The sequence below is a fragment of the Anomaloglossus baeobatrachus genome, chromosome 3, assembly GCF_048569485.1.
Source record: "Anomaloglossus baeobatrachus isolate aAnoBae1 chromosome 3, aAnoBae1.hap1, whole genome shotgun sequence".
In the NCBI taxonomy this organism is placed as follows: Eukaryota; Metazoa; Chordata; class Amphibia; order Anura; family Aromobatidae; genus Anomaloglossus; species Anomaloglossus baeobatrachus.
In genome coordinates, this window is record NC_134355.1 from 686,033,411 (window position 1) to 686,047,928 (window position 14,518).

At 43.2% G+C, this 14,518-nt stretch overlaps 1 protein-coding gene across 1 annotated transcript; it reads right to left on the bottom strand.

Annotated features, from left to right (window-relative positions):
* Window positions 1–9,190: 9,190 nt before the first annotated feature.
* Window positions 9,191–10,159, bottom strand: LOC142297431 (taste receptor type 2 member 4-like). The gene has a single exon (XM_075341659.1). It carries the CDS (start codon window positions 10,157–10,159, stop codon window positions 9,191–9,193), a length of 969 nt encoding a protein of 322 aa, XP_075197774.1.
* Between the last annotated feature and the right edge of the window lie 4,359 nt (window positions 10,160–14,518).

A 14,518-nucleotide genomic window follows, 5' to 3' on the forward strand; every position in this document is an offset into this window, starting at 1 on the left:
CCCCCTGTGCACTGCTGTCCTCGCTCTGCATAGCCTCCTGCCAGGTTGGGTCAGTTACTGGATCATCCACCACGTCGTCTTCCTCTTCCGCACCCTGCTCCTCCTCCTGACTTCCTGACAATTGTGTCTCATCATCGTCCACCCCTTGTTGAGACACGTTGCCAACTTCGTGAGAACGTGGCTGCTCAAATATTTGGGCATCTGTACATACGATCTCCTGATGACCCACTTCAACATGAGCTGGCGAGAGGCCAGAATGTGCGAATTGAAACGTGAACAGCTCTTCCGAGTGTCCAAGTGTGGGATCAGTAATGTCCGAGGACGTGTACTCGGCCTGGTGGTAGGAAGGAGGATCAGGTTCTGAAATGTGCAGTGCAGTATCACGGCTACTGACACTTGACCGTGTGGAAGACAGAGTGTTTGTGGTGGTGCCAATCTGACTGGAAGCATTATCCGCTATCCAACTAACAACCTGTTGACACTGGTCTTGGTTCAACAGCGGTGTACTGCTGCGGTCCCCAAGAATTTGGGACAGGACATGCGAGCGAGTACATGTGGCCCTTTGTTGTGGCGAAATTAGAGCTTGCACACGACCTCGGTCTCTGCCTGCACCACCATCACGTCCACTTCCTTGTTCGTTGACAACGCCCTTGCGCATTTTGCAATGCTGTGCTGATGTGTATTCACTAGACTTGTGCGTTATATCCAAGTTTTTGCAAAACGCACACAAGTGCAGCGGAAAGCTGCCACCAACAGGCACACACGTGCGGTTTTTAAATGCAAACACGGAGGCACTAAGAACCTAACAGGTCTCTATCCAGGGACAACGTGGAGCCTCCCAATTTTTGGCTGCCCTGCCTAAGGGCTATACTACAATAGACCCACTTCCTTACAATGGGCACTTCAGGTTTACAGGCCATCATGCACGTCTCTATCCAGGGACAACGTGGAGCCTCCCAATTTTTGGCTGCCCTGCCTAAGGGCTATACTACAATAGACCCACTTCCTTACAATGGGCACTTCAGGTTTACAGGCCATCATGCACGTCTCTATCCAGGGACAACGTGGAGCCTCCCAATTTTTGGCTGCCCTGCCTAAGGGCTATACTACAATAGACCCACTTCCTTACAATGGGCACTTCAGGTTTACAGGCCATCATGCACGTCTCTATCCAGGGACAACGTGGAGCCTCCCAATTTTTGGCTGCCCTGCCTAAGGGTTATACTACAATAGACCCACTTCCTTACAATGGGCACTTCAGGTTTACAGGCCATCATGCACGTCTCTATCCAGGGACAACGTGGAGCCTCCCAATTTTTGGCTGCCCTGCCTAAGGGCTATACTACAATAGACCCACTTCCTTACAATGGGCACTTCAGGTTTACAGGCCATCATGCACGTCTCTATCCAGGGACAACGTGGAGCCTCCCAATTTTTGGCTGCCCTGCCTAAGGGCTATACTACAATAGACCCACTTCCTTACAATGGGCACTTCAGGTTTACAGGCCATCATGCACGTCTCTATCCAGGGACAACGTGGAGCCTCCCTATTTTTGGCTGCCCTGCCTAAGGGCTATACTACAATAGACCCACTTCCTTACAATGGGCACTTCAGGTTTACAGGCCATCATGCACGTCTCTATCCAGGGACAACGTGGAGCCTCCCAATTTTTGGCTGCCCTGCCTAAGGGCTATACTACAATAGACCCACTTCCTTACAATGGGCACTTCAGGTTTACAGGCCATCATGCACGTCTCTATCCAGGGACAACGTGGAGCCTCCCAATTTTTGGCTGCCCTGCCTAAGGGCTATACTACAATAGACCCACTTCCTTACAATGGGCACTTCAGGTTTACAGGTCCTCATGCACGTCTGTATGCAGGGGCATTGGTGAACCTCACAATTTCGGACTGCCCTGGCAAAGGAAAATACTACAAAGACTCGCTTCCTCAAAATGGGCATATTATACTCAGAGGCCTTTATGTACGTCTCTTCTCAGGGACATCGGAGTGCCACACAATGTTTTACGTAAAATCTTTCATGTATTGATCTCAAAAAGTAACATACATTAGCTCTATCTCACTATTGGGTATGTGCCCTTAACATTTCTTAACAAAATTGTTCACAGCTGTGACTTTTGAGTGATAAATGCTTAAAGGGGTCTTCCCTATGCTGTTGCCATGTCATTTGAGCACTCTTCTGAGACTTTTGTGCCATTTTTAGGGTTTCTCCATGCTGCCGGGGGGTCATTTCACAAAAATACTCGGGTCTCCTATAGGATAACATTGGGCTCGTTGCTCGGCCCGAGTACACGAGTATCTTGGGAGGCTCGGCCCGAGCTTCGAGCACCCGAGCTTTTTAGTACTCGCTCATCACTACTGGTATGTTAAACCATCCACTCTACTTTCCCATGAACTGAAAAGATCTCCCCTTTGCTCTGCTGTGTGTGCTAATACAGTCATATGAAAAAGTTTGGGCACCCCTATTAATGTTAACCTTTTTTCTTTATAACAAATTGGGTTTTTGCAGCAGCTATTTCAGTTTCATATATCTAATAACTGATGGACTGAGTAATATTTCTGGATTGAAATGAGGTTTATTGTACTAACAGAAAATGTGCAATCTGCATTTAAACAAAATTTGACCGGTGCAAAAGTATGGGCACCCTTATTCATTTCTTGATTTGAGCACTCCTAACTACTTCTTACTGACTTACTAAAGCACTAAATTGGTTTTGCAACCTCATTGAGCTTTGAACTTCATAGGCAGGTGTATCCAATCATGAGAAAAGGTATTTAAGGTGGCCACTTGCAAGTTGTTCTCCTATTTGAATCTCCTATGAAGAGGGGCATCATGGGCTCCTCAAAACAACTCTCAAATGATCTGAAAACAAAGATTATTCAACATAGTTGTTCAGGGGAAGGTACAAAAAGTTGTCTCAGAGATTTAAACTGTCAGTTTCCACTGTGAGGAACATAGTAAGGAAATGGAAGAACACAGGTACAGTTCTTGTTAAACCCAGAAGTGGCAGGCCAAGAAAAATATCAGAAAGGCAGAGAAGAAGAATGGTGAGAACAGTCAAGGACAATCCACAGACCACCTCCAAAGACCTGCAGCATCATCTTGCTGCAGATGGTGTCACTGTGCATCGGTCAACAATACAGCGCACTTTGCACAAGGAGAAGCTGTATGGGAGAGTGATGCGAAAGAAGCCGTTTCTGCAAGCACGCCACAAACAGAGTCGCCTGAGGTATGCTAAAGCACATTTGGACAAGCCAGTTACATTTTGGAAGAAGGTCCTATGGACTGATGAAACAAAGATTGAGTTGTTTGGTCATTCAAAAAGGCGTTATGCATGGAGGCAAAAAACACGGCATTCCAAGAAAAGCACTTGCTACCCACAGTAACATTTGGTGGAGGTTCCGTCATACTTTGGGGCTGTGTGGCCAATGCCGGCACCGGGAATCCTGTTAAAGTTGAGGGTCGCATGGATTCAACTCAGTATCAGCAGATTCTTGACAATAATGTGCAAGAATCAGTGACGAAGTTGAAGTTACGCAGGGGATGGATATTTCAGCAAGACAATGATCCAAAACACCGCTCCAAATCTACTCAGGCATTCATGCAGAGGAACAATTACAATGTTCTGGAATGGCCATCCCAGTCCCCAGACCTGAATATCATTGAAAATCTGTGGGATGATGTGAAGCGGCTGTCCATGCTCGGCGACCATCAAACTTAACTGAACTGGAATTGTTTTGTAAACAGGAATGGACAAATATACCTTCATCCAGGATCCAGGAACTCATTAAACGCTACAGGAAGAGACTAGAGGCTGTGATTTTTGCAAAAGGAGGATCTACAAAATATTAATGTCACTTTTATGTTGAGGTGCCCATACTTTTGCACCGGTCAAATTTTGTTTAAATGCGGATTGCACATTTTCTGTTAGTACAATAAACCTCATTTCAATCCAGAAATATTACTCAGTCCATCAGTTATTAGATATATGAAACTGAAATAGCAAAAACCCAAATTGTTATAAAGAAAAAAGGTTAACATTAATAGGGGCGCCCATATTTTTTTTATATGACGGTGCCTGGTATGTTAATTCATCCACCCCACTTTCCCAATATATCTGACCTAATCTCTTTTTGCTTCAATATCTCCCTAGCATTGTCCAGCATCTCACTGTGACTTCTCCCCCCCTGTTCCCCACCTTCCTTTTATGACCTTTGTTTACTCTGCCTATCTGATGCTGCATCTGGCTTCTTTGATTCAGTGATCAAGAGGTTCTTGTTGCACCCCACCCATTCACAGCTGATTGCACTTGTATATATTGGGGCACCTAAAAGTCTGCACATAGACTTTTTGTCTGCACCAATACAAGTGTGCACCATATAAGTATGATGCATTAAATTTGGCTAGAATTGGGCCGGAAGTGACCGGAAGGTAACTGGATACATAGTCACTGTAAACAATGTTTGTGTATAACTTCACTTTCTACCCTATAATACTTCACTTTCTACTTTCCCCTCTGATCTCTAAACCCAGTAATGACCTGGTCATCTCTCCCTCCATGCTCTCCACCCATATCACCTTCTCCTCAGATCTGTTCCTCCACTTTAGAACCAGTGTCTCCAGACACACACGACCATCTCATGGCCTCTCCTGCTCCCACCTACTAACACTCTCACTGCTTCTCCTCACTGCTGGGGACATCTCTCCAAATTCTGATCCTCCTCACCACATACTTTTTGTCACTTCTAACCCTCATCCACAACCTATCACAAATTTCCGCAATCTCTCAAACCTCATACCCATCCACCCAGCCCCCACTCCCCCAGTCCCTCTATCAAGAGCTCTATGGAACGCTCGCTCTGTCTGCAACAAACTATCCTACATTCATGATCTTTTCATCATTAATAAACTTTCCTTCCTTTGTATGTATGTAAATTTATAGACTTCTACCTCAAACCGCTTGCCGAAACACTGCGGTCGTACGTTAGAGATACCACCGATATTTTACAACATATAGATGGTGTGACAATGGAGGAAAATATGATTATGGTGACGACAGATGTTGAGGCTTTATATAGAAGGAGGAGGCAGGTCAATAGCAAAAACCCTTACCGGATTTGAAGACTCCATTACGTCTAACCCAGAAGAATGAGCAAACTGTTCATCAATAATGTTTGCCTCTGATCCACTGTCAAGGAAGACTGTAATATGGACAACAAGGTCCCCAACTTTAACCTGAGCAGGTAGAACACCATAGTGGAGGAAATATGTAGACCCCGGTTGGATTTCCCCAACCAACCAAGTCTAGAAGTTTTCCAACTGCCATTTTTCCTTGGGCACAAAAGGGCTAGGTATTAACAAAATGTTCCATTTTGCCACAGTAAAAACAAAGCCCTCCTCTTTTAGAAGTAGTGGCCTTTCTTCTCCCATGGAACATCCCTCCAAAATGCATGGGCTCGAGTGGGGCTTCTAGAGGTAATGTTCATACAGTAACCCCCTCCCAAAGAGTGTTGGTATTAATTTATGAGACCTCTGTTGGAAATGGTGTTCAATACCAATTACAAGAGACATGGCATACTCAAGAGATGGAGGATTTTCATACATTACCAATGCCTCATTTATCTTCTTGGACACAATCTAAAAAAAACTGGCTGTGGAGCGCCCACAAGTGGCACACGCAAACACATAAGATGCCACATACATCCAGATTCGGTGACACTAAAAGTGATGCAATGTGAGATCCAAAGTACTTTTAACCAAAGATTAACCAGCCAGAAGAGAATCATGATGCTCTCTCAGAACTCTAAAGGGTGCTTTACACGCTGCAACATCGCTACCGATATATCGTCGGGGTCACGTCGTTAGTGAAGCACATCCGGCGCCGGTAGCGACACCGCAGCGCGTGACACCAAAGAACGACGATCAATGATCGCAAAATTGTTCAAAAACGGTGATCGTTGACACGTCGCTCCTTTCCTTAATATCGCTGCTGACACAGGTACAATGTTGTTCGTCGTTTCTGCGGCATCACACATCGCTATGTGTGACAGCACAGGAACGAGGAACATCTTCTTACCTGCCTCCTCCGGCAATGCGGAAGGAAGGAGGTGGGCGGGATGTTACTTCCTGCTCATATCCACCCCTCCGTTCTATTGGCCGGCCGCTTAGTGACGCCACAGTGACGTCGCTATGACGCCGAACGCACCTCCCCCTTGAGGGAGGGATTGTTTGGCGGTCACAGCGACGTCACTTACAAGGTATGTTCGTGTGAGGCTACCGTAGCGATAATGTTCGCTATGACAGTGAGCACCAAATGTCGCACGAACGACGGGGGCGGGTGCTATCATGCTCGACATCGTTAGCAATCGCTAGCCATGTCGCAGCGTGGAAAGCACCCTTAAGTCAAAGATTCAAAGCAACAAATGATTTGTTCATCAGAACCCCAGATAGCACATCACCTTGAGCATTAGCGATTTCAGATTCCACATCAGTACTGAGTGCCGACACCACCACTCACTTCTGAAGAATGGAGACAGGTTCCTCATAGGGTTCCCGTTAATGCTTTAAGAATCAGGGCAATAAGTAATGAAAAAATTAAACCTATTAAAAAACAATGACCACCGATCTTGTCTTGGTGTAAGACGCTTAGCTGACTCATGGTAAAAAAGGTTTTTCGTGGGAAGCTGTAATGTCACAATGACCAAGGGATAGTGGGTAACTGGGACTACTAAGTTGCCCCTCAAGCTAGTGGGCCCTATATTATCCCTAATCTTAGGAATACACCTAATGGTGAGGATGCCTGAATATCTTTACTCTATCTGCTCCTGACCAGTCCTGTCCTGATTCCCCCTCCCCCATTGAGGGACGGGACAGGGGGGATATGAAACCGACATAAATAGACATAAAGAGGAAACCAAAACTCTGTGACACAGCACATACACACAAAGGTGAAGACATTAAGAGATTCAGGAGGAAATATAAGAGTTAAAAGGAAGCTACAAAACAATAGTGGATAAACGTCCACAGCTGCAACAAGCAAAATGAACAATTTTCATCTGAGACTCTAGGAAACCACACATAAAAACTTTGGAAGTATAGCTGGCAAGGGTAAAATATTCCTCCCAGCATAGAGTAGGGGAGCAGATGCGATTGGCTTCACCACCACATGTGATCAAAGGAGCTTAACAAGCAGACTGGCAGAGACTAATTCATGCTACCCTGCCTGCCTATGTATCAACACACAGCAGGTTATCACCTGAATCAAACTATGTTGATCCAAGCCACCAGAGAAACCATCGAGCGGAGTGTCAGAATCTGAAAAATGAACAGAGCCCGAAGCTACCATGATGACATTTTTGCAAAACTCTGTGTGACACACAAATTCTGAAAGTTTACAAGAGCTGCAAACTTTAAGAAGAAGATCCACATTTGTTATATAGATGTAACATGAAAACTGTGACTTTACTATACAACCATATTGGATATAAATATGATATTGAAAATTCTTGAAAATAAATTACAAGAAAAAAGGGACAATAGCTGATTTTTAGACTGAATTTCTCATTTAAGTTATTAAAATTCCATTTGAGGGCCTTAAAAATTCAGAACATCGGAAGTGGTCTTGAAAAATTGACTTCTGAATAAACTTTACATTTTAGTAAAACTAATCAGATGGAAATACAAATATTATCAGAATATATCAGACATTTCATTCCTTTATAATAATAGATTGATTAAAAAATATGTAAAATAATAAATATATAAATAAATAAAATAAATATTACAGGAAAATAGAGCAACTGAAACAGCTAAATTCTATTTTACACTAAATAGATAAAAAACTAACAATAACCCATAAATCCGGTAACATCACTTTGTTGGCTTGCATATTATAAAAGTAGATTTTTTTTATTCTCTACGCTATAAATGTAGTAAAAAGTAAGGTCTGGTAGTCAATCACTGCATTACTGAGAAGAAAAAGGGAGGACAAGAGGGGGTGAGGTCCACCATGCTTCCAGTCCAGCTGTCTTCCCATATGAGGTACATACGAGGGAGGTGGACACATATAGACATGGCCCTCTCCACTGATGACTATACACTAATAGAGAAAGACAAGTCAGCAGGTCTCTTAGACTTCCATGGACACAGTCACATTGTTGACCATTACTCGATATATTTTGCTCGATAAGATTATGAAACGACCAGTAGAAATGGAGGATGGTGGAGGCTTCTGAGTTCTCCAAGGTGGTGGAGGTCACAATGCATGATGAGGTTTTATATTTTATACCATCAGTTTGCCATAGAGCTCATCTCCACTTAGCCTCATTCATTTATATGAAAACGAGGAGGAAAAGAATAATATGTACCAATAATTGCTCAAGACAATAATTACAGTACATCATTTATTAAAAAGGTTCAAAAGACATAAACACAGTGAGGTATATGAGTTACATAGAGAATGCAATAAAATTACACTGAGGTAAAAGCAGGGATAGCAATATACCATGAAACATAAAAAAAATGGGGGTAGCCCCCTTCCAAACCGGATAATTCACAAAGTAATGTAATAGACAAAAATCAGTAACAATTGGGCTTGCAATGTATGAATAAATCTACAATCAATATAGTTTCACAGAGAAAAAGACCAATAGCAAGACCATAGTTATAGAACATGAGAAAAGATGGAAATGGTCTAGGGCGCAACTGCACAGTGGTCCCAATGAGACTTAGCAAGTTGAAAGTGCATAGTGCGCAGGGCAGATCTCAATAATATTAAAAGATGGTGCTTCTATAATGAGGGGGAAAAACACTAGCAAACCAGTCCCTTCCAATTGCATGGCCCTTGCTAGAATAACACAGTACAGAATCACAAATGGTTAATGTGCTCTATATATAGGCATGTGCAAAGAGAAATACATAGAGGCTCATAGGGTATAAATTCAAGCCAAACCATGAGGGAGACTTCACAAATAAACAAGGGATATTGCATATAAATGGTATTATAGCATGAGATGCCCCTATGTAAGGTGCAGAGTGGGCCTAATTACCTGAAAAAGTGATTCAACATGGGTGGCAAGGGGAGACAGAGACCCCAACGACCGTTTCGCAGGAAGTAGCACTTTTTCCACCCACCTATCATTTAGTGATTCAGAATCCTTTAGATTTGTCTCATTGAGCTACTAATTCTATAGTGTCTCTGGATTCTGTACTTTTCCTTGGAAATAGGAGGTCAATGAAAGATTGTAGAGCCTCAGACATCTGACTCCGCAGTTTGGCTGTTCTGTAGATCAGGTAGTAGGAATGTAAAACCGGAAGAAATCCAAATATAATGTGAACACATGATAAACTCACACCATAAAGATAGGAACAAAATATAAGAGCAAAAAGACCAAAAAAGTATATAATGTTATATATGAAAGTGAAGGATACAAATTTCATGACTGAGTAATACGTCTCCAAATCAATGGATAAATTACTGCTCTTCTTCATCTTTACTGTGTGATGATACAATGAGGTGAAGAGGAGGATGGAGGAGATGAAAAGGAAAAACACTGGGATGGAGGATCCTATAGTAAAATAAAATACAGGAGCAATATATTTGTCATTGAGCTCAGTATCCATGGTTGTATTGTATGATTCATCATTCATCACGTTAGACAAATGTTTCCACAAGTAAATAAAACAAGTGATGGCAGAGAGAAGTCCTGAGGCCACAATGTAACAGCCAGTCCGGGGTAATATCATCCTCCTCAGATACAGGAACAGTCTGGTGCGGAGGGTGGAGATCTTCAGACAGAAGACAATGGAGAGTAGAGATGTCAACCAAATGTTGGTGTATGTAAAAAAAGAATAAGCCGTGGTAAAAAAGAGCATAATTACATAGGACTGCTGGCTGCTCTCGAAGAATGAATTCACAAACAAATATATAGTAAGAGCACATTGTATGACCATCCTTGAGATCCCGAGAGAAGTCACAATGTGGTCAACAGAAGTCACCGATCTTCCTTTCCACCAGTCATTGACATTGACACCGATAATAAATGAATGTATCACCAGTCCGGGTATAAGAGTAATTAGTGACAGGGTTAAAATATCAAGATCCTGGATAAGAATATCCTCCTCGGTGTAATCGGCCATCTCTCCTGTGCGGTGAGGATCCTGATAACACAGCGAGGCTTTTATAGATTGTGTAATGATAAAATGTTTACATGTATTCAAATATTGCAATATTTCTTAGGAAAATTCAAAATACATTAAATTGACTCCGAGCCGGAGCAGGTCTACAAATGGGAAGCAGATCACATATCATATAAAGCTCATTTTACAAGTTGTCCTAGTAGAAAAGATGCTCTAAGTCAACGGGTAACTATATTTAATGTCGGACTGGGGTGCCTAAAGCTCGTGGAATAAATTTGAGGGTCACATCCTACAGCTGCAATACATAAAAAAGAAAAACAAGATGTCAGCCGGAGCATAAGTAGGTATACATGCATCATTTAAAAGTTGTGGTCATTTATCAGACAAAACCTAAGAAACAATCAAAAAGAGCAAATAGCCTACATTAAGTAAATAGTAATTGTACATAAAAATAACCCAGGGTACTTACTAAATCCTATTTTTATATATATATATACAGTACTGACCAAAAGTTTGGACACACCTTCTCATCTCTAGAACAACTGTTAAGAGGAGACTCTGTGCAGCAGCCTTCATGGTAAAATAGCTGCTAGGAAACCACTGCTAAGGACAGGCAACAAGCAGAAGAGACTTGTTTGGGCTAAAGAACACAAGGAATTGTCATTACACCAGTGGAAATCTGTGCTTTGGTCTGATGAGTCAAAATTTGAGATCTTTGTATCCAACCACCGTGTCTTTGTAGAAAAGGTGAACGGATGGACTCTACATGCCTGGTTCCCACCGTGAAGCATGGAGGAGGAGGCGTGACAGTGTGGGGGGGCTTTGCTGGTGACACTGTTGGGGATATATTCAATATTGAAGGCATACTGAACCAGCATGGCTACCACAGCATCTAGCAGCGGCGTGCTATTCCATCCAGTTTGCGTTTAGTTAGACCATCATTTATTTTTTAACAGGACAATGACCCCAAACACACCTCCAGGCTGTGTAAGGGCTATTTGACTAAGAAGAAGAGTTATGGGGTGCTACGCCACATGACCTGGCCTCCACAGTCACCAGACCTGAACCCAATCCGGATGGCTTGGAGTGAGCTGGACCGCAGAGTGAAGGCAAAAGGGCCAACAAGTGCTAAGCATCTCTGGGAACTCCTTCAAGACTGTTGGAAAACCATTTCTGGTGACTACCTCTTCAAGCTCATCAAGAGAATGTCAAGAGTGTGCAAAGCAGTAATCAAAGCGAAAGGCAGCTACTCTGAAGAACCTAGAATATAAGACATATTTTCAGTTGTGTCACACTTTTTTAAGTATTTCATTCCACATGTGTTAATTCATAGTTTTGATGTCTTCAATGTGAATCTACAATTTTTATAGCCATGAAAATAAAGAAAACTCTTTGAATGAGAAGGTGTATACAAACGTTTGGTCTGTACTATATATATATATATATATATATATATATATATATATAAAACCTGTAAAAGCCAACACTCTACTTCTACTGTACCTCCAAATAATTCATGTTCGTACAGTATCTAAGCTTGGTGAACATGTTCAGGAGAATTTTAGCCAACAATATAGTTTGCAAGACGGAACAGTTTCATTCGCTGTCCTCCATCAAAGTTCTCCCTTGAGGAGGTCAGGTCAAATTCAAGCCAGAAATGGGACCAGCGAGTCTAGATCAGGGCACAAATCCAGGACATGAAATTGTAATTTTTTTTCCATTTTATTTCAACTTTGAAATGTTTTTCTGTGCTTATATCTTGCCGCTATGAAGCAAATAACAACTGACCTATGGGAGTGCTGAAGATTAGATCTATATTGACCGGACGTTGATGACCATTCTGTGAATATATATTCAATATGTTGTGACTAGAGTTGAGCAAGTACATAACTGTTCTTTGCAAGATTTTCCCCACTGACTTGCATTCCACATGGTTTTTGGAACGAATACTCGAGTATTAGACAGTACTCGTTATGAGGATAGCGAGTACGAACTCTAGTTGAGACTAGAAAGTGTCTTTAATCTAAAGAAAATGTCTACTTTTTGTGGAAGAAACTGGTAACTTGGGACTCTAAAGATTGATATGCATCAAAAAAACTTAGGGAGCGCTTTGCTTTACCACTGGGGGCAAGTGTCTACCCAGTCTTCACCAGAGCCTCTGATAGTGAGGTTGGACTTGCCTAGCATTAGGCACTAAGTACCAGTCCAGTCCAGCTCCTGGTTTTCATGCTCCACCAAGGAGGCTGGTGGTGCAAGGTGAGACGGGAGAAGGGATACACTGCCACATAATGTCACTAAATGGGTTCCTTCACTTGTGCGGTAGTCATATTCCTATCCCTGTCTTTCTATGAATACAGCCCTGTGTCGTGCATAGGGCAGTGATAAAAAAAGTTTGTTTAAAAGAACTGAAGTCCTCAGTAGTTGATACCTTTTAATGACTAACTGATAAGATGGTAATAATTGCAGCTTTCCAGACTACGCAGGTCTCTTCATCAGGCATGGTATAACACAAAATCTGAAGAGTCACATATTTATATACAACAGGACATAGAATGGGGCAGTAAATAAAACAAGTCCTGTGAAGCAGAACTATCACTATGACAAGCTATGGGCAAACTGTTGTGGACATAACTATTGTTGTGGTTCATAGATAAGCAGTGTGAGAGTTTTATTGTCCTTGGGGTCTGGTCTGGGCTGTGATGCCCCTGGATGAATATATCTCATGGATTTATGTCTTTTTACATCAATTAAGAAATGTCCTCTTCAGTGCATCCGGGGGCATCACAGCCCAGACCAGACCTGTTACGGTTGCTGTGGCACTGGAGTCTATGTCCAGATTTCTTGCTACTGCACATGTGCGAGCACTGGAGACTATGCCCAGATTTCTTGCTACTGCACATGTGCAAGCGCTGGAGACTAAGTCCTATCTTGGAAACATTGCACATGTGCGGGTGACATCATCACTGACACGAGGTCACATGTCTCTGACACCTTCTAAGCTGATTGGCCGCTGGTCATGTGCTTGTGACACGTGGTCACATGTCTCTGACACCCTCTATGCCGATTGGTCGCTTGTCATGTGCTTGTGACGCTTTGCTCGGTGATAGGCCAGCGTGACGTCAATCCTGTCATTCTGGCAGCGGATTGGCTCTGGTGTCCTCCATCTTGGATGAGGCACAAAGTCTATATAAGACCCTGACGCACGCCGCCCGGCGCTCAATCCTCTTAGTTCATGCATGAGGGTAGACGCCCTGTGCACGTCCCTCTAGGCATCTCTCGGTCTATGTTAGGTGAGCGCTACCGGCAGGGTAGCGTTCTTATACCTTACAGCTTCGGCTGGAATCCGTATCCTTACCTCTTAGTGGAGCGGACATAGGCAGGTGCCTGAGGCACATGGTCCGGCTGGGCCTTGTGATTCTACTCGTGGGTGGACGTTGCCGCTAGGGTAACGTTCCTTATACTGCGTATGGCAGTTGTTCGTATCCTCGCACACTAGGGGAGCGAACAGAGTTAGGAGCTTTGTGCGGCTTATGCTGCTGTCCGTCTCTTTTGCCCCACTAGAAGAGCGGACCTAGGCAGGTGCCATATCTAGTGGTTCGTGTCCTCGCACACTAGTGGAGCGAACGCAGGTAGGAGCTTTGTGCAGCTTACGCTGCTGTCCGTATCCTGGCACAACTAGAGGAACGGACCTAGGTAGGTGCCATTTCACACTCACTGCTTTTGTCTCTGTGATCATTAACAGAGATCATTCCACACACCCTCCAAGTAAGGGAGGAATTGCTTTATTTTCTAATTATATTCCTCTGTGAGTTTAACAGAGGTATTGCACTCTGCCATAGTCTGCAGCAGAGTCTTTGCACGGTGGACCCTGACTGTCTGATATTCCTTTAGGTTATATTATCAGACAGCCCCCCGTAACAAGACCCCAATCAGAGGACAATAAAACTTTCATACTGCTAGTCCCTCAAGCTAGGGGGCCCTATGTTATCCCTAATCTTAGGAATACACCTAATGGTGAGGATGCCTGAATATCCTAACTGGATCTCCTCCTGACCAGTCCTGTCCTGATTCCCCCTCCCCCATTGAGGGACGGGACAGGGGTGATATGAAACTCACATAATTAGACATAAAGAGGAAACCAAAACTCTGTGACACAGCACATACACACAAAGGTAAAGACATTAAGAGATTCAGGAGGAAATACAAGAGTTAAAAGGAAGCTATAAAACAACAGTGGATAAACTTCCACAACTGCAACAAGCAAAATGCACAATTTTCATGAGAGACTCTAGGAAATCGCACATAAAAACTTTGTCTCACCATGTCTCACTGCTAAAGCCGGCTATTTCACCTCACGCT

What these genes read in the sequence shown, in the direction of transcription:
- LOC142297431 (XM_075341659.1), bottom strand. Translation starts at nt 10,159, where the DNA reads ATGGCCGATTACACCGAGGAGGATATTCTTATCCAGGATCTTGATATT.